Source organism: Scleropages formosus, chromosome 4 (genome assembly GCF_900964775.1).
Source record: "Scleropages formosus chromosome 4, fSclFor1.1, whole genome shotgun sequence".
Taxonomy (NCBI): domain Eukaryota; kingdom Metazoa; phylum Chordata; class Actinopteri; order Osteoglossiformes; family Osteoglossidae; genus Scleropages; species Scleropages formosus.
This window is the reverse complement of record NC_041809.1, coordinates 2,825,283-2,844,527: the sequence shown is the minus strand read 5'-3', so window position 1 is coordinate 2,844,527 and position 19,245 is coordinate 2,825,283. Positions and strand designations below refer to the sequence as shown.

Genomic DNA, 19,245 nt, shown 5'->3' with positions numbered 1-19,245 from the left:
GTTCCAACTCACCTTGGCATTCGTACGATTGCTCTGCAGGCTGTCCTGCAGGACGCTCTCGTATTTTTTCGCCAGAGCCTCCCAGGCGCGGTCGGAACAGGGCGTGGCGCTCTCGTATCCAGAGGTGACCGAGGAGCCCGATGCAGCGTCGGAGGAGTCCACCGACAGAGAGGAGGAGGCCTCCGCATCCAGGGAGCAGGAGTCGGCGTCTGGGAGGGCGTCCCTGCGGTCGGCGGGGCCTGCAGGGGGCTCCCGCCATGGTTCTGGACAGATGGACCGCTCTACTTCTGGAGACACGGGCAGGGAACTGGAATCGGTGCTGTGGGCGAGTCCAGGCTTCAGTGAAGGACATGCGGGCTCCAACTGACCTGAGGGGACGAACACGGGTCCCCATTTTCCTGGCGAGACAGGTCTGTCCTCTGACTGCTCAGGGGACCCTGTAGAGCCGTCCATCCCCTGAGCCGAATTCAGAGACAACCGGATGAAACTGAAACTGGAGTTGAAACGGTCACGCTTAGCTGAATGCTGGTTTGGGGACAAAGGGGCTACATGTGTTCCTGGATCGAACCTGGGTTTACTCCGCAGCCCAGAACTGTCCCTTAGGGTAGGGTCAGCAACATTCAGCCTGCTGGGTTGTTGAGAAAGAGTGAAGGACAAGTCCCTGCCCTGGAGGAAGGACCCATCCCTGGATCCCCCAGCAGGAGGGACAAATGTTGGTATAACAGGGTTCAGTTGCAGTGAGACACAGCCAGGACCAGAGGCTGGGGGGCCATGCTGGGACTTGTCCATAGGGTTGTCAATCAGAGGACAGGAAGCCTCTCCATTGGTCAGGGTGGACCTCTGCCCATCCTCTTGGGCGGTGCTCTGAAGTGTCCCAAGAAGATCCGCCCTCATGTACCCCGGTCTCCTGGGAAGCCTCCTCCTGGAGCTCAGTCCCACTGGGACCGCAGCCGGAGCACCTGCTGACAGACGTGAACCATCGGTGGACTATTTTACACTCTTTATTACAGTTATTACTGTAACATCACGGCATCTTTGTAGCAATGTGCAGCAAGACACTTAGCGCCGCTGGATGTCTCATTGCCAGTGAGCCACATCTGAGTCCTATGGACCTGCCAGTGGTTTGTTCTTGTTCTAGTTTTTTTTAAAAACTCAACAAAGCTACTATTGACAGATGCACGTGCACTTGGGCCACTTTATTAGGTACACATGGCCATCTAAAGATGCAGTTCGCCCCCCCCCCCCCGTCACAGAGTCACATGGTTGTGACTTGGTGCATAAAGCAAGCAGACAAGGTTGAGAGGTATTTTAACCTTAAACCAGATGTGTTACAGCAGCAGAAGTCCATCCTGTGAGGTCCTAGTAGACATGAAGTCACCAGAACTGCATGACCAAAGAATGTAAAAAAGTTACCTGGTCTATACAATATTAGTTTCTGTGACAACACACTGATTGCAAGATTCAGAACGTGGCATAATAAGAATGAATCCATCTTTGCTTGGTGTCAGCTCTAGACTGGTGGTGGAAGTATAATGTATGGGGTTAGTTTTCTTGGCACATATTAGGATTTTTTTTTTTTTTTTAAACAACAAGTGAGCATTGTTTGAAAGCTGTAAAGTACCAGAATGATATCTTAGGGGTGAGCAACATGAATGGTACACAACAGTGTTGGATGAATGTATCCCTTCATGGTTATTCGAGCCTTTGTGAAATTGGCACTTTCACTAAATTTCCATTACATTTATTCAGTGCTTTTTCTAAAGCAACTTAGAATTACTTACCCATTTATACAGCTGGGGAAGTTTTACTGGAGCAATTTTAGGTAAATACCTTGCTCAAGAGTACTGCAGCAGTGGCAAGTCAAACTGGCAACCTTCAGATCCAAAGAAAGCAGGTCTAAACACTGTGCAGTTGGCTGCCCCTCAGACAGATGTCATCTCACAAAGCAAACTTTTTCTCTGGGTGGTCCTACAAACATCATGGTGCTTTTACTTTATTCCCTGTACAGTCCCTATATTTCAAGTCAGTAGAGCATTTTTCAGGTAAGGTGTGCATCACTCCCAAAAAGGGGGGCCTCACACCCTTGTGTGTGTGAGCGAGAGAGAGACATGTCCCTTCGCCTAAGGCACCAAGAGCCATCTGTCCACAGCAGAAGTTGGCAGTTGCAGAAAGGCCTGTTCTCAGAACGCCCCCCCCAGGGGATCCAGCGAGGCTCAGAACAGCAGTGCCATTCAGAGCGTTGAACACAAGAGACACCCTGATATGAGGAGGGGGACACAGAGGACAGAGGGGACATTCACTTGCCCCACCTCTGCTGTCACGGTGGGGGTTGTGAACGACCCCAGATTTGCTGAACATCCGCAGAGTCACGAGCGGTGGCCGGACCAGTCAACACAGCACCTCGGCATAAGAGGACGTAACGGGTCATATGTCTTAAGAGTGACGACGCTTTGATAGAACCGCCCTTCAGTTCACCTGGGGCTTTCCAGGGGCTTCTTCTCGCCGAATACATTTTCCTACTGTCACGTACGCATAAAAGGACCTTAAATGCTCATCTGCTGACTGAATTTCCCAAAATTACAACAGACGTGAGCAACACGTCACGTTCCTATAAGACTACAATGAGAAAAAGCCAATTGTCAAAGATCAGTAAGTTTCCAGTCACCGATTCATATTATATTTGCGAACCCAGAGACGCTTTGGACTCACTGTGCGCCACAGCTCATTGTACTTATACACTAGCAGAAGAGTTAATACACCATTATACACCTCTGGATGCTTGGTGGTGCCCTGAACAAGGGGTCCTCAGTTACAGCCCCGATGTGGTCAAATGAGCTCTCCGTGCCCCTCAGAGCTGCTGGATCCCTCCCAGCATTCAAGAAGGGTCTCGAATCCATCTCTTGCATCGAACAAACAAACCGTGCCGCAACAACTGTGCATTTACACCTCTGTCTTGTCTGCTGTTGAAGCACTTCCATTCACTCCAAAATTTACTCCAGCGTTGCAGAGCATGTGCCGAACACATAGATGTGTGAGATATGAAGTCACGTTGGCCAAAAATCAAATTTCAACATTAAATACGACCGTGTCGTAGTGGTCCCATCCCCCACTCCCTCCAGAGTCGACAGTCGCCGGACATCAGGAAGCGCATCCTCTCAAGTCTGGAGCTTCCAGCCACTTGCATCCAGTAGAGAGACCGCCCCTCCCCACCCAGAGCCCCTCACAGGGCCCCAAATCAACGGCGGGATACCGGAGCCTGGCACACACCACCTGCAGAGCAGCAGATCAAGACTGGCAACAGCATGATATTGTATCCCACCCCCCCCTTACTAGGATTACAGCACCGAGTGAGACCACTGCTGTTCCAGCCCCCCTCCCAAAATGAAACAGGAGCGCATCATCACCATGGCGATCTGTCCAAGCACCTGTGTCTTCCGGACAGGGCTGCTGGACGAGAGTATGGAAACTCTGTGTGTGTGTGTGTGTGTGTGTGTGTGTGTGTGTGTGTGTGTGTGTGTGTGTGTGTGTATCTGAAAGGTTCTGCCAGCATCCTGGACCAACGTGAACAGCGGCAGCACATGGCTGTAAAGGCCCTCCTTTCCGAGCGCACACACACGCGCACGTCTTTGTGTCCCATTAACACCCCACTGATGCCCCAGTCTCTTCCTGCACTTGGAGGCCCCACAATCCACCCTCAGTTGTCTCTGCATTTCGATTCCAGCCTCCGGCTACTACTACTGACACCCGATGAGCGAGTCAGACTCACCGTTCCGGAAGTCTCCATCGTCTCGATCGTCTCCGCAGACAGAAGCTCTGATATTTCCCCCCCGGGGGTTAGAGAGGAGCTTCCAGCTGTTGTACTGTTACCCTCTCCAGACTGCCGGGGGTACCCGGCAGGTGGACACCTCCTCGCTGCAGGAACTGGTCAGACGTACACGGCGCACAACCAGAGGAAGCGAAAGTCGCTGTTTGCTGCGAACTCTTCCCCTTTTCTGTACCACGATTCCCCTCCTCCACCGCTCCGCGGGGCAAGCGGTATTACCACGGTGGGGGTCACGTCAGAAGCACACTTCCTCTGCTGACACCGCGCTGCGTCTGTTGGGCAATGCGCCGCTCATGAGGACCGTTCTCGGTCCCTCCTCCCACCCTCCCAGCCCACTCAAGACAGTGTAAGACAGCGTGGGGGGTGGGGGGGAGACACGCGATGACACACGAGGGCTACTGAGAAATGCCAGGTCCAAATCCCGTGAAATGAGTCCTCGCCGTTTCCCACGGCAACCTTGGCACTTGAGCGTCCCGCACTTCCTCGCCGCTCACATGGGCAACGTTCAAGGAGCAGCTGGAAGCCATAAGCCGCTGCAATCCCATGATGCACCCTGACATACAGTCTGGGCTCTCTCACACAGGCCTGCACCACCCGGGTCAAGTTAGGCTGCAGTGTGTGTGTGTGTGTGTGTGTGTGTGTGTGTGTGTGTGCGCGCGCGCGCAGGGAGGGTTGGTGACAGCAAATTAAAAGCAGAGAACAAGTCCAAAAAAATAGACCACATTCCTACAGTTGAGCCTCATGGGGTGACGGGTGTTCAGGGCAGTGAGCCCCCCGTCCCCCCGTCCCCTTATGTCCAGACAAGGAAACACACTACCCGGGTGTCCCCGAGCTGTCCATACTACATAGAGTGAAAGACCTGCCCTCCAACCCCACCCTCAGAGTCCACGTCCGACGCAGCCAAACAAAGCAAAGCGAAACACGACCTGTCTGAACGCGGCGGCTCCAGTTCGGCCCTTTTGTTCGAACGGAAACGGGAAAAGTTCTCGGCGGAGCCGAATTGGGGAGAACCCGCGCGTGCGGAGCTCCCGAGATCCTCGGCTACGAAAACAGACGGTTAACGCGCAGAGCGAACCGCTGCCATCGCTGCGCTTCCCACCCCTTCTCTCCATCCACCGGCAAAACACGCCGAGCGGCTAAAGAGCGGCCCCGACTAAAGAGTTCCAGATGTGCGGCAGAGCGCCTGGGGTCCCTCACACACCTGGGGGTCTACGTGGGCACCGCCGGGTACAGGTATAGGTGTGCAAGGGTAGGGCAAGGGCACAGGGTACGCACTCTTTGTCCACAGTGACTTAAGAGCAAGAACCTGGAGGAAGAGGCTAAGAAGTGTGGCGAAGGCACCACATCCCACTTTACTATAGTAAAAAAAGGAAAAAAAACCACCATCGTACCAAAAATGATACAATTGCATCATTCCTCTCAACTTAAAATGAGCTTGTTTCTTCAGTTCTCTTATTGCGTTGCAGTACTTTTTACATGGATTAGGGATCCTGATAAGTACAGGACTGGGGTGGTGAAGTCAGAGCATCTTCAACATCTCCACCACCAGTGTGCGTTCCCATCTGAGGCCACAGTAAGCGGGAATGAAGTTCGTGATGCTGCGGGAAGAAGTCCGTCTCCCCATGACGGACCTCAACCGCTTCACACCTATCTGACACTTTTCTCCACGGCGACTTACACTATTAAGGTACCCACAATTATTTACGCATTTATACAGCTGGGTATTTTACTGGAGGAACTTAGGGTAAGTACCTTGTTTACATTTCCATTTATTTATTTAGGAGGCACTTTTCTCCAAAGCAACTTCCAACGAACTCTATGTAGTGTTACCAGCCCACACACCTTATTCACCGCGGTGACTTACGCTGCTAGATACACCACTTACAATGGGTCACTCATCCATAGATCTCTCTCTGTCACTCACACACTATGGGGGAACCTGAACAGCATGTCTTTGGAGTGTGGGAGGAAACCAGAGCACCCGGAGGAAACCCACACAGACATAGGGAGAACATACAAACTCCACACGGACCGAGCGGGGGTCGAACCCACGATCTCTCGCACCGCCCAGGCGCCGTGAGACAGCAGCGCTACTCGCTGTGCCACCGTGTTTCAGGGAGATGGGGTTCAAACCCGTGACCTTTGGGGCCAAAGGCAGCAGCTCTAACCACTGCAGCGCCAGCTGCCTCTTATGCCTGCTTCATGCGACGTGTCATGTGAATTAAGGCAGATGTTTGTAACCACAGCTTCTACACTGCACCCACGCAGCAGACCCCGAACCCCTAACACGATGCGCCTCTGATTCCCACACACTGGATCGTGGAACAATCCAGAAACCCACTTTTTCAGCAGTACCAACGCAGCTGAACTTCACATCTTTCCGTTTCCCAGACTAACTGCCACAAGCACTAAATATTTATCCAAATAGGAGAAGCTGGAGACTAGTATGACACTCACTTGGCAGTGTCTTCATCAAAATAATAAAACAGCCCGGGATCCGATCAGTCTGTGGAAAAGTGCACTTTGAGGAAATAAACACAGTTTTGCTCAGCGGTCGAATCCCTCGGAAGGAGGGCTGAATATTATATTAATTTAACTATAAATGTCTTTATTAATTTAACTCAAAGGAGGAATATAGGTTAACTGCAGGATTCACAGCAGAAAAGCGTGTTGTGTACACACACAAGAATAAAAAGAGGGTGTTTGGCAGTGTATAACAGTGTAACAATGTATATTCGTACATGGGAGTAAAAATGGGGTGTTTGGCAGTGTATAACAGTTAGTGTATATAAGTGCCTATAATAAAGAGGTGTTTCATGACGTGTGGAGGGTGTAAAGCAGTGTAAAGCAGCGCACAAGTCAGTGCGGTGTGTGTGTTTACCTGCGCTCGTGCCCGGCGGCCGCCTCTCGAGCTTCACCATCCCTGCGAACATCTCGCGCTCGAGATCAGCGGCTCCGGAGTCCGGAGGAGCGGGGACGGCGCGAGGTTCACGCGCTCCCTGAAAACGGACCGCGGGGAGAGCACCCGGCCGGCGCACGCGAAGTCATTTCCGTTCGCAGAGTTTCGTGCCTTTTTTCCCTTAGATTCGAGATGATTTTTAAAACAGAGCCGCTCGGGTCCTACCCGGTTCTCCTGCCTGGACCCCTCACCTCGGTCCGCGGGAAAGCCGCAGAGCTCCACGATCCACGTCGCTCCGCTCATCTGACCTCACAAAACGACCGTGAAAGTCCAGCTCGAGCTGCTCACGACCGACGGAAAAGTGGCGTCGGGAACGCGCCTCCCCCGCCCCTCCTGCTGGAATGTGACTTCCGTTACATGACGTTACAATGTAGGCGCGCGCAGAGGGAATGCGAGTCCCGTTACAATGTAGCCTTTTCCGCGGCTGCTCCTCCAAACACACTGGACTCGGACCCCCATTACTGACCGCCACAGTGAGTAATGAAGATTTCCGATGATTTCCCATGAGCCTCCCTGCTCATCTCTGGCAACGGGATTCCCGTAGCTGCCCTCAGCAAGGCTGCTTGCAGTCAAGAAGACCGTGAGAAGATCTGCACCCAACTGCTACTAGAGCTTCAAACTCAACATCCTCCCCAGTGTGGTGGAAGGAACCCCCTCTGTCCCTCAAAGCTGCTGAATCCCTCCCACAATTGAGAAGGGTCTCGAAATGAGATAGGTGTCTCTTAAAGAGGTTTCTCCTGATCTCCTGACAGCTACGCAAATGAGCCCAACACCATCTACTGTGATTATCTGTGTTTTCCCTATTTCAATGTCACTTCTGGGAGCTACTGGAGGGGATGTGAACCAGCAACATACTGGTATCAGACAAATCCTGTGTCTGTGTCTAAAGCTCTTCATCTGTTGTTGATGCACTTTGTCTCTAAACGAATACATGGCCATGTAAGTATGATCTGTGCCCCTTTACACCTCAAGCAGCACCCCCTCCCCCTCTCCCTCTCCCTCCCATCGTTTCAATGCAACTCCCATTGTTAAGTGTCACTGCAGAATCTCTGCTCACTTTCGCTTTGCATTGTGGCACTTAGGAACATTACACATTTCCTGCTGCATTTTTCAAACTCCCCGTCTTACTCTATTAATACCTCACGTCGGTTTCGGATGCTTGTCGATGTGAAACGTAGCAGGACCGCTTGGCAGAATAATAAATGTATTACAGTTTAAATATCAATATCAAGCAAAGCACTGTGTGTCTTTAAGGGCTGTTCCACCGATCCTCCGCTATCAGGGACACGCTGGGGGGCAAAGATTAGATCTAGAGTCCAGGAAAATGAGAACATGCTGGATTGCAGTGTGTGTGGGTGTTGACAGCACGCATGTGACAGGTGAGCTGTGGGCCACCACACCTGTAGTCAGAGGACTATGAGCTCTGTGTCCAGCAGCTGCGGCCTCCAGCTCCACATCCCAAAACGGTGACGTTACTCTGAACGATGATGAGGGTGATGCTTGAAGATGCTCCGGGGAAGTGGACCCCTGTCGAGGAGTTGCTGCTGAGAAATTCTGCACTACGATTCACCCCCCGAGTAATTTACACAGCTACAGCATGGTGAAGTACCTTTCTCCACAGCAGAGGGAGGGACCTGAGAGCACTGGAGCTGACAAGTTTACTACAAGTTCTAACTCTCACTTTGTGTGGGATCACAGCTTTACCGTCATTCCCTGGTTTACTGTTATCTTACACTATATTTATAACTATTTATCACATATCTCTTACTCACACTCCCTTGCATTTGTATCTAGTGACTATTTTTGTAGATTGGGTACTTTATATTTTTAAATATTTTTTATCCCTTGCTCACATACTCTATCTTCTCACCTGTCTTGTCACTGTCATTCTGTCTGTGCTGTGGTAGTTCCTGTCACCAAGACAAAATTCCTTGTATGTGCAATTGGCAATAAAGCTCGTTCTGATTCTGATCCTACACGTGCCAGTATTCTACGCTTTTCTAGAACATGTGGGGCAGGAGCTCGTGCAGAACTTAAAGCTGTTGTCTTGTGCTCTGTAGACCCAGGTTCAAATCCCACCTCCTACCGTTGTACCTTTAAGGTACTGATCTCAAACTGATACAGTAAAAATTACCCAGCTGTGTAAATGGGTGAATCGCAGCAAGTACCTTAACATTAAGCCACCTTAAAGAAAATTGTCAGATAATAAATGTAGATATTTTATAAGCAGCTTCCCCTACCCTTCATTTAGTGCTCCTCTGTCATTCCTGAGATGTCCTCTATTGGGTTTTAAACTGTTTCAAAAAAAAAAAAAAAACTATATTTAGAGGATGTTATGGTACGGCTTGTTCTTGCAGATTGATTTTTTTTTTTACAGGGCAATGAGTAAGATGTTCGGAGCCTCATCCAGTACCACAGCCACTCCCCCAATCCACCTTCTTACCCCCACACTACCTGTCACCCGCGCAGCTGGCCTTTTGCTGGCTAAATGAACCCAGGCTTAAGAGTGACAAAACTCTGGATAAATATTGAGGTCCAGAGAGCAGATCTAGGCTCGAAGATCTCTGCCAACAACAGCCCCCGAAACCCTGCCGTCCAAAGTCTGAAAGCACAGGTCCAAAAAACAGCTGCACAGAGACTGCCAAAGCCTTCCTGTTTGTGGTTGGTTTTTGTCACACAGGCCATGAGGCAGGAGAACAGCAGGTGCTCATTTGTCGCACCAGGGATTAAGGAACGATTAAAAGCTCACAAGCAGAACAGAACTGTGAAGGTCAGCTGTGTGGATGGACCTAAGGTGCTCCTGTAGCCCTAATCTGACTAATAACCCTGCTAATGTATTTACACTGAGTTCAAGTAATACTGACTTGTGTCCTGTTATTGATAAACAGGAGTGAACACGGTTTGTTACCACTGAAACCCCACAAAGCCATGAGAACCATCAGTGGGTCTCAGGAGGCACCAAATGTGCTGTAAGACCAACACCTACCACTAGATGGCAGTATCTCACAACCTTTCCTCTACGCCAGGCTAGAACATATTTAAAAATATTTTCCCTGTATGTAAGGACAAGGTTTTGGTCAGTGTTGCTCAAAATTTTAAATTTGGCTTCATGCGCCTTCATAAACAAAGCAGAGAACTGGGGGGGGGGTTATCAAGCAACAGAAGCTTCTGGGAATTTCTAGGGACCGTGCCAGGAAATCAGCGCAGCTGCCGAAACTGGGGGATGAGGGACCACCATACAGACGCATTCTTGTTCCACTCTGAATGAACGGTGTGCACAAGCAGCACTTTCAGCACCCGTTCTCCTGGCAGTGCAGCCACATCCCGTTCGTTGTTGCTGACAGCGCAGCCCAAGTTCCCTCTTGCCCCGCTTCAGGACCCCAGCGCCCTGCAGCTGCAAGTCCCAACAAAGAGAAGACTGAACTTCCCTCACAGCATAGCTTAGCGCCACCGCTACAGGCACAGCATGGAGGTTGTAGCATCCACCAAAAAAAAGGAAAAAAAAAAAATTATGTGTAATCTTGTTTGCCAAACTTTATGGCCTGGGGCAACAATCGTGCCAGCGTTATTTCGGGTTTGTTTTCGCTCGGGAAAATTCATATAGAGGTGGGAGCAGTGCCAACATCCTCATTGTCCTCTGGAGAAGGGCAGGGTGCAGGGAGGCTGTATGAAACAAACACACTCGTACACCCCCTGCAGCGAGGAGGGATGGGCCGAGGGAGGAAATGCACCACCTTAACACAAACTCTTTATTCGGACCCGAGCACAGCACCCCCTCCACCCTGGGCATGTGATTAGGGGAGGGAGAGGGGGGGGGAAAGGAAAAAAAAAAAAAAAAAGCACAGAGTGGCTCCAGTTCCACTTGTCCGACACTTATCAAAGCAACGATATTCTGACACCGAATCACATACTACACAAATGTGGTGGTGGTGAGGGGGGCAGGTCACCTTAGGCCACACCCTCATCAGGGTCCATGGGCATTGCCCTCCCCGCGAAGACATCGGCCAGCATGTGCTTGGGGATCTCAGAACCGCGCACGCGGAGGGTGTAGCAAGCGTCCTCCACCTTGGCCAGACTCTGCCGGAGCGTGTGCAGCTTCTTGGAGACCTCGTAGGGCCCCGTGTTGCCGATGTAGGAGAAGCCGTCGTGGATCTGCTGTAGGAACTGGCTGAGCTGGAAGGGCGTATCGATGTCGCCGTTGCCCACGCTGCCGATGCACATGCGCATGAGCTCGCCCGTCAGGTCGGCCACGCCTAGCAGGTAGTCGATGGGTGTCACCTGGAAGGCCAGAACCTCTCTCTCCTGTGGCTCAGCTGAGGGGTCCTGCGGTCCAGAGGACAAACACCATGTGAGATGTTACACATCTGTTTTATAGTCTTACATCTACTAGACACTCTTCTGAAAAAGCTGCTTACAATTATTTACCCATTTACAGTACACAGCTGCATAATTTTACTGGAACAATTTAGGACCTTGCTCAAGGGTATAGCAGTGGATAGGTGGGATTTGAACCTGTGACCTTTGGGTCTGATGGCAGGAGCTCTAACAGCTACAATACCAGCTGCCCCATTACTAGAGACACCCTGCACTGGACAAGCATTGATTGATAAAGGATGCATGGCCTTACTCCACACAGGCTGGCAAAGTCCCCTGAAGATGCCTATGACTTGTCATTCCTTCTAGAACGTTCAAGTAACACTTAATGCTGAACATTACCAAAAACACAGCTCGTTCACAGAGCATCACGTATATTGCATTCAGCACCACAACAGCCACCATCTGCTTCTAAAAAAAAAAAAAAAAAAAAAAAAAAAAGATGGCAGAACGGTCTGCTGAACTCGATGCAGTCATGAAAGCACGTCGTCTAAAAACAGGATCTGGCCCAGCGAAAGAGGCCCTTATCCTCAAGCATCCATGTCAATGTGCAGAGCAGACACTTATCTCTGTTCTAAAAATGGAAGAGAAGAAAAAGAAAAAATTACACAGCTCAGACCAATCTGATAAGTCCACTCTTAAGTGCTTTACTGAACGTAGCCTGTAGCTGATGCCAGGAAGTGGGCGTGGCCAAAAGGAAGTGGGCGGAGCCCTGCACTAATTAGGCCTCTGCCTTGGAGACATCAACGGACAGAAATCTAGAAAACGGTTTTTCCCCTGAAGTGAACCCCAGGGGTCTCATACAGCTGTTAGCCACTGGGGTAAATATTGTGGGAATGGGGTGTGAATCTAAGCTCGAAAACTGCGGTACTGAGCTGACTTTCAAAAGTTGTACAAGTTACATTTATTTTTTCTAAGCTTATTTATTTAAAAAAAAATAAATATGAATTTGAGGGATCTGCATCACTGTACAAGGACATTCTCCCAAAGATTATACACATCACCCTCACATAAATCTCATATTCCAAAAACCATGTGTATACTACATGTAGTTTGTACCACTACCACCAGTATCATTACAAATGAGTTCACAACTGACTAGTCATTTATCATAAATGACATCCAAGACAAATTTTAAAAGCGTTACTAGTGATTACTGTAACTATGAAAATTGCCTTGTTGGGAAGTGTTCTAAAACTTAAAATTTATTTTATACATTGATCAACTATCAATAACTGCTCGTCCAATGCAGGGTGCTGGTGATCTGGAAACTATCCCAGAAACATAAGGCATGAGAGAGGGTATACTTTGGACGGGAAACTGGTCCATCATAGAGTAGTCTCTCTGTCACGCACGCACTGCAATTCAGAGTCATCAATTCACACACAAAAAGATATTATTTTGACTGTGGGAGGAAACCAGAGCACCTGTAGGAAACCCATACACACACAGGAAAAACATGCAAACAGAGCTGGTTTCCCATGGTGCCCAGAAAAGTATTTTCCAGCCATCTATCTGGTCAATGAATGCTCAGTGTGTGTTCACCATAATCCCCCCCCCCCCCCCCCACACACACACACACACACACACACACCTTGGCCTCAGACTTGTCCTCCTGCAGGAACACGAGGCGGGTGTTGACATCCTCCAGACTGATGAGAGTGCGGTGCTTGATGAAGTGCTGGAATGACACGGCCTCCACGTATTCCTGGATCCCTGGCAAGGGAAGAGCACTTTACACACCAGGCTACACGGTTATCTGAAGAGAACAACACAACACCGTGGTTAAGGTTTTCTTTAGGGTGCTAATTAACGTCTCGGCAGGCCTCGGCTCCTGGATGCCGCGCTGAACTCCGACCGACGCTTTACCGCAAGTGCCCCTTGAAGTGAGAAAGAGCAACAGTATCTGTGTTTGCACGGAGCTGGCGCAGTGTGTACTGTGGTAAAGAGGGGAGCGGTTGAGGTCACTGGTCTCCAGAGTGCACTAGACAGACAGACGGTCACCTCGCAGGAAGACGGTGCAGGACCCAGGACTATGGTATATGACGTTATACCCTGGTGCCACACTTATTTCCAGTCATCTCCAGTTGTAATTCTATTGCAGCTCCAAAAAAAAAAAAAACCAACATTTACATCTTACCAAGGTGTATCTCAGACTTTTTACAGAACATAACGAGGGGGGAAAAAAAAAAAAAAAATCAAGGGAATTAAGCTTTTACTGACTGCGACTGCAGTCAGGGTGGCTGTAGTCGTAGAGAAGCTATCAAACCCCAAAGGTTACAGGTTTGAATCCCACCTCCAGCTGTAGTACCTGTGAGCAAGGTACTTAGCCTAAATAACTCCAGTAAAATTACTCAGGTGTGTAAAAGGGGTGAATAACTAAGTAGCTCAACACCATAAGTTGCTTTGAAGGAAATGCTCAGCTAAATTTATAAATGTAAATGACACTCAGACTTCCAGCTCCACCTGTGTACACTGAGTACTTTCTCCCCCTTGATGGCCCGTTTCTGTGTCAGATGACCCTTCAAAACAGATGTTTCCCTTTAACTTTTTACACTGGGTCAAAGCAACATAAACAGTGACAACATTTTATGAGTTCATCCACAAACACAGTACAGTTATTGTCCTTATCTGAACAGGAGGGCACAAATTTGAGATGCAATTTCCTAAAACCACCCCTGTGCTGGCAGTCATGCTCATCATATACTTGAACTCATCGATTCCCTTCAGGGTCACTTTCACAGCACCTGTCTATTCAGACCCACATTTACCACAATGTTCCTAAAGAATGGGCCAAAAGACCATTTCCTGAGCCGCTAACCTTCTGGTTTCAATATTAAGGTCATAAGGTCCGCGTTAGCGGCTGGCAGAAATTCCGGCCGTATTGCAAATACTATAATAAACACATAATGACCGAGTAGCGTGGATGGTTGGCACCTTGTACGTTGGCGAGAAAACCTGGGCTCGAAGCTGGGCTGTGGCGCCTTGGCTCCGCCGTGCCTCTGTTTCCAGCGCGCCGCGGAGTACGTGTTTCCACAAGTCCGCACTATCAAAGGAAGCGCTACCCACCTAGCAAAGCGCCACACCACGTCCCTATCAGTGACAAGTACGTGCAAATCCAGCCCCTTCAAGAAGCCGTGCCCAAAAACAAACCCATTAAACGTGACCGGGAGCGCCGACTTCAGTCGTTTTTATCAGCCGAGGGAAATATCTCCGACATTACAGAGAACTCGCATAATCTAATAAAGATGATAAAATGAAGGGAAGGGTAAAAAACCCTAATTGGTGGAAAGTGCCACTGGTCACGTCTTTCGGGATGTGCTGGCAATTCCTCTGCGGCCCTCATCTAAAAAGGACTTCCATGCTTCTCAGATAACTGCTAAAAGGGCAAAATAAGCCCTTAATGTTTCCTTTAGAACTTGGCACACGACATGTCGGCCCCGCAAAGAGCGGCCGGCCTCGGAAACGCCAGCGGGAAAACGTCTTTTCGTGCCACTCCGGCCACATCAAGGGCAGCACAACAATTCCTGTCCTGCGTGCTTGGCGTTTTCACACAATCATCGCGATCGCAGCTGCAGTCTGATGGGAAACCGTTCAGCAAATTATTTACGCAGAAATGCCCTTCTGGCTGGGCCAGCACCTCCACGCACTCACCAAACTCTTCTCCAAATGAACTTCGGCGAGCCATACATTCGGAAAAGCCAGTTTTATTTAGTACGCCACCTTTTTATAACATGCTTTACAGCCGAGTTTCAAACAGCAATCAGTCAGACCAGTACGTTCAGCCTGAGTCGCTTTTGCAACGTGTTTGCAGCGACTGGCCGCTCACATCCCACAAGAACCTCCTACTGCCATCTTCTCGTAGAGTGAGCACGAGAGCAGACGTCGACTTAACGACAAGCCTTTCAACAAAATAAAATTCACTTAGACAGCCTAAAAGGTTCACCCTTCACCCTGTAACGCACCACTAACTGCTGTTGTACCTCGCTGGAATTTCCATGTGCAGAGATGCCTAGGAGGGGGTGTTAGGGTGGAGGCAACAGCAGGATCGGGTGTGACCTTCACAGCTGCCCTGAGGACCCCGCAGGTGCCCCCTTACCGGGTGTGAAGGCCTTGTGGAACTGGTACAGATCTTCCCCTTGCAGCTCCTCGGCAATCTGCTTGATCTTCTGCCTCACTCCGTCCAGCTTCGCGTCTGACTCGGCCAGCACCTCCTCCGCTGACGGGACGCTGGGACTGGATGGCAAAGACAGCGTAACATGATTAGACACGAAACCCTTTCGCTGAAGCTACACACTACAAGCCTGGGAGTACATGTGTTTTCACCGCATCCTTGTGACACACGCATGTGTGTATCTCTGCGTTGGGAGGTCTACAGTCTGAGTTCATCTGGATGTTTATGGCTGCAGCATGTGCACATACAGATGGTCCTTGAATCATAACCCATGTCATTTATGACTGCTGACAAGCTTATTATATTATTAAGCGTTTGGTCGTAAAGGACGACCACTCCATCTGCTGTATGGTAACAATGAACCTGCTCTGCCTCAAGGCCCCGTATTTCTTACCATTTGGCTCACACTCAGTGTTTGGGTATACATAAATTGGCTACTCAGCGAAAAAGTGACTGCCTGTAATTCATTAATGAGTACTCTACCACTCATAAATACCTGTATTCTATTTAATTTTGTAATTACTATACTGTATATTCTACATACTATGCAAGCTTCTGCTCTAGGACAAAGTGGTATATTGAAAGGCTTAAGAAGAAAAGGCCCAACTGGATGCTGATATGTTAAGGGCACAGGACAAAAAACACAGCTGTGTACAATCCTTAACAGTCACACAGGAAGGGACAACAGTGACACGGACTGAAGCGAACGACCACCTGAACTGACCTGGTTACTCTGTGGAGCAGGAAAATTGTCCTCTTGCTTTCGATGGTGATGTCGCGGCTCAGTTTGACCAGTCGCTCGTACTTGTCGTGTCTGGTGTCGAGTTCCAGCTGAAACGCTAAGCAGAGAAGATGAGCTGTGTTAGAAAAAACACACGCTCCTGACTCCCACAGTATTTACAGCCCGTGTCTGGTGTTCCTGAGCAGTAGCGATCAATAGGATGAACAACATCATAGGCAAGTTCGTGGGATGAATTGATCAACACTCAGTGCTGAATAGGGGTTTGCAAACAGAACATATTTTTTATTTTCAGTAATTTTAAATTAGTATTTATTTTCATGTGACTCAAAACCAACAGCATTGGAATACAAAGTATTTTTATAGCCATATCTGAGATTTCTACAGAACCTAACCCGTGAACAAATCAAAGAAACTTAGTAATAAGGGTAACTTTACAAACAGATCTCAGAACAGCCCAGCCAGACCTTCTAGTGAGAAACAAGAACTGCTGTTTATTTTTATACTTTAAAAAAAAAAAAAAAACCAAGTAAACTTACTTTTAAATGCTGTAATCACGGGGGACGACGAGTTGACATCGCTGTCCTGCCGGTCTTCAGGTTTCTGCACCTGTGGGAAGTCCTGCTTCCGTTTGCGGGAGCCTCCATCTACTCGGGAAACCAGGTTAAGACAGAAGATGATATGCGTGATTATAAAAGGATTACCTATAAGAGACAATGTGAAACAATAAAAACTGGACACCAAGATTTACACTGTATCTTACCCACACACAACACACCTTTCAATGATCTACTCTTAAATTCTGTGCACACCTTCATTTACAACACACTCTCCATTGTTTTGAAATGTCATTTCTAAGTGTTTGTGGCACACAGCAGTAAGATTTCTTTCAAAGGTTTGATTGATTGATTGATTGATTTAACTATTCAGTAGTTTGTGCTGTAGTTTATGTTGCAGTTAAAAATGCACAGGCCAACACACCACTAAGCTGTGCAGTGCAACAGCTGAATTACTTATAAGCTCTATTAACTATCACTGTAACTATAGCCGCACGCGACCCTCGACCCTCATTCACGTGCGGCGGGTCACGCGAGGTGGGCGTGGCCACTGTTATATAACAATCTAAATTGGTTTGATTGTCCTCGCGACGCAACATTGTGCTGTCAATTGCCGTTATTCGTCGCGCGCGCGACGCCCACTTACCTTATGAACCATTTAACCCCCCCGTCAAATAATTATTGTTAACAAACCGAAATTCTCAGGACTTATGTTTGAAGCCAACTAGTTTTACAAGTTATATTTTTAAAAACACAAATACTCACGCAGACTTCACTGAACAAGGAAAAGACTGAAGTATACTTTACAAATTCAGAAGCTAATCAGTATTTGAATCTGGAATGCACTAAGATCGTTTTCCAGGTTTCACTAACAGCCAATTTACACACCGGCTTATCTGGCTTTATCAAATGGGTTTTAATATAACGTGTACAATGTGTATTTTTTCACCATAAAGGGAAATAACTCCTCGCCCTCGAGACACAGGCATGTTAATTAATACATGCATGATGCAGTTCGCGTGCGCCGCCTGTGAGCAAAACTCCGCAATAATGTCGCGTTTCAGTCGCGCGCCTGTTACCTTTCGTGCTCATGACTTGCAAACAATCCTGTTAATGTAATAGATGATATCTGGACAGAGTTACTAAAATGTCTCTATCTGCTACAGACTCTTTTTCTAAGTTGCACGCGCTAGGGTTACCGCCATGTTTCACAACGGCGCCCCAATCGCTGCCTGATGTTTTTTAACATAAATAAAGTTTTTAAACAAAAAAAGAAACACTAAGAGCACATCTCCAGAAACGCTGAGTATTATTACAAAAAATCAAAACTTTCGCAAGCGAACTGAAAAGAATTTTTGCTATGTTTTGCCACAGGCATTTGAAAAGTGTCCCCTTTCGTGTCTGGGGCCTGCGCGTTATTTATGTGCAAAAAGCGATATGGAATGTTGGGAAATGTATTTCTTTTAACTATCGGACGCCTCAAGGAATCCGGGATTGCGTTTTCTTTTTGTTCTTTTTAGTTTTTGGCAAAGTGCAGAAGATTAAAAACCTAAATTATCTCCACCCATGAAGCAAACATAAACCCACGCAGTGACAAGAGGAGACATACTTTCTGCGAGCAACCAAATATTACAAAAACACACACATACAATTCCTTTTGTCAAAAGGAATTAAGAAAATACGTCACATGCTTATTATAATGACAGCAACACGTATGAGCTACGCGGCAGGAATGACAGGGAGGTTCCCGTCACTAGGCCGCTACAGTATACTGTAAATCTGTATGACGTAACAGAAAAACGGTGAAAGAATCACTTTTTCCGTGAGGCCTTTGAAGCCAACTTCATTTGCTGCTAGTTGACACTTTTCTCCCAAGTGATTTCCAGTGATTTACCCATTTATACAGCTGGCCAATTTTTACTGCAGAAAATTTCAGGGTAAATCCCAAGGTGGCGATTCTAAACACTGCGCCACCTGGTGCCGTCCTGTTTTGCGCTATGGAAATCAGTATCTTTATTTCAAATCATATCTAAACAACAAAAACACAACTTTATCTTAATATAAACATAAGATATTAATGGAGTAATCGAAATACACGAGTATAATACTTTCAAGCACAAATAAATAATTTAGAAGAAAAAATCTGGCCCATCCACATTTTAACCATAATAATTCTCCAGTTCTTGTGAGACTGAGCGGTTCATACCTTCCATTTTCACGTTTTCTTTTCAGACTGATAAAAGGAATGAATGCCCAAAGGGAGTTACGTCACGCTGGATTTCATTTGCGTTCGGACCACAGCTCGCCAAGGATGATTACGAGACTGATGAACACGTGTGTTCTTGTCACACGCGAGCACTTTTATTTTTATTCGCTGACGTGTCTGTTTGTTAAATTGCTTGCTTGGCTTTATCCATCTGTCTTAGATGTCCAAGGCTTAATAATTCATGTTTAAAGTGTCGTGTGTTGTAAAAATAACGTCCACAGCCAACGGGAGACGCAGAGAATGTCGTGACTAAATTACTAATGTATTACTAACTCCGCAAAAAACACTGTACCTCAGTGCAAATACAACAAGCACAGTACTGTAACACAGTAACCGCACCCCCCTCTCAACCC

At 48.0% G+C, this 19,245-nt stretch overlaps 2 protein-coding genes across 12 annotated transcripts in view; both read right to left on the bottom strand.

Moving 5' to 3' along the window:
• Positions 1–9,061, bottom strand: part of disc1 (DISC1 scaffold protein) — a 37,739-nt gene extending 28,678 nt beyond the window's left edge. For 3 of the 9 annotated variants that reach the window (XR_003797636.1, XR_003797635.1, XM_029251464.1), the window contains exons 1-2: positions 6,705–7,372; positions 13–962 (exon numbers count right to left, since the gene is read on the bottom strand). Coding sequence is in view for 7 of the 9 variants with exons in the window: in XM_029251464.1 (XP_029107297.1) it covers positions 13–962; positions 6,705–6,756 (1,002 nt within the window). In the remaining 2 variants the exon portion in view is untranslated. Of the gene's footprint in view, positions 1–12; positions 963–6,704; positions 7,373–8,182; positions 8,310–9,022 lie in introns of those variants that run through there. The other 6 variants (XM_029251462.1, XM_029251463.1, XM_029251461.1 and 3 more) reach the window with 6 other exon arrangements.
• Positions 9,062–10,542: 1,481 nt separating this feature from the next.
• tsnax (translin-associated factor X) lies at positions 10,543–19,242 on the bottom strand. 3 transcript variants are annotated; one of them, XM_018740062.2, is made up of 6 exons: positions 18,833–19,242; positions 16,609–16,716; positions 16,055–16,169; positions 15,256–15,392; positions 12,751–12,872; positions 10,543–11,105 (listed from the first exon to the last, which is right to left on the bottom strand). In XM_018740062.2, exons 1-6 carry the CDS (start codon positions 18,837–18,839, stop codon positions 10,731–10,733), a joined length of 864 nt encoding a protein of 287 aa, XP_018595578.1. In that variant the 5' UTR covers positions 18,840–19,242; the 3' UTR covers positions 10,543–10,730. The 3 variants fall into 3 exon arrangements, with proteins under 3 accessions (XP_018595578.1, XP_018595577.1, XP_018595575.1); XM_018740061.2 differs by lacking the exon at positions 18,833–19,242 and adding an exon at positions 17,706–17,876; XM_018740059.2 differs by lacking the exon at positions 18,833–19,242 and adding an exon at positions 17,576–17,651.
• Positions 19,243–19,245: the final 3 nt, after the last annotated feature.

Coding starts and splice junctions, on each gene's coding strand:
- tsnax (XM_018740059.2), bottom strand. CDS start 17,633: ATGCATGTATTAATTAACATGCCTGTGTCTCGAGGGCGAGGAGTTATT. Junction 12,873..15,255: donor CCACAAGGCCTTCACACCCG/GTAAGGGGGCAC, acceptor TTCCCTTGCCAG/GGATCCAGGAATACGTGGAG. Junction 11,106..12,750: donor AGGACAAGTCTGAGGCCAAG/GTGTGTGTGTGT, acceptor TCTGGACCGCAG/GACCCCTCAGCTGAGCCACA.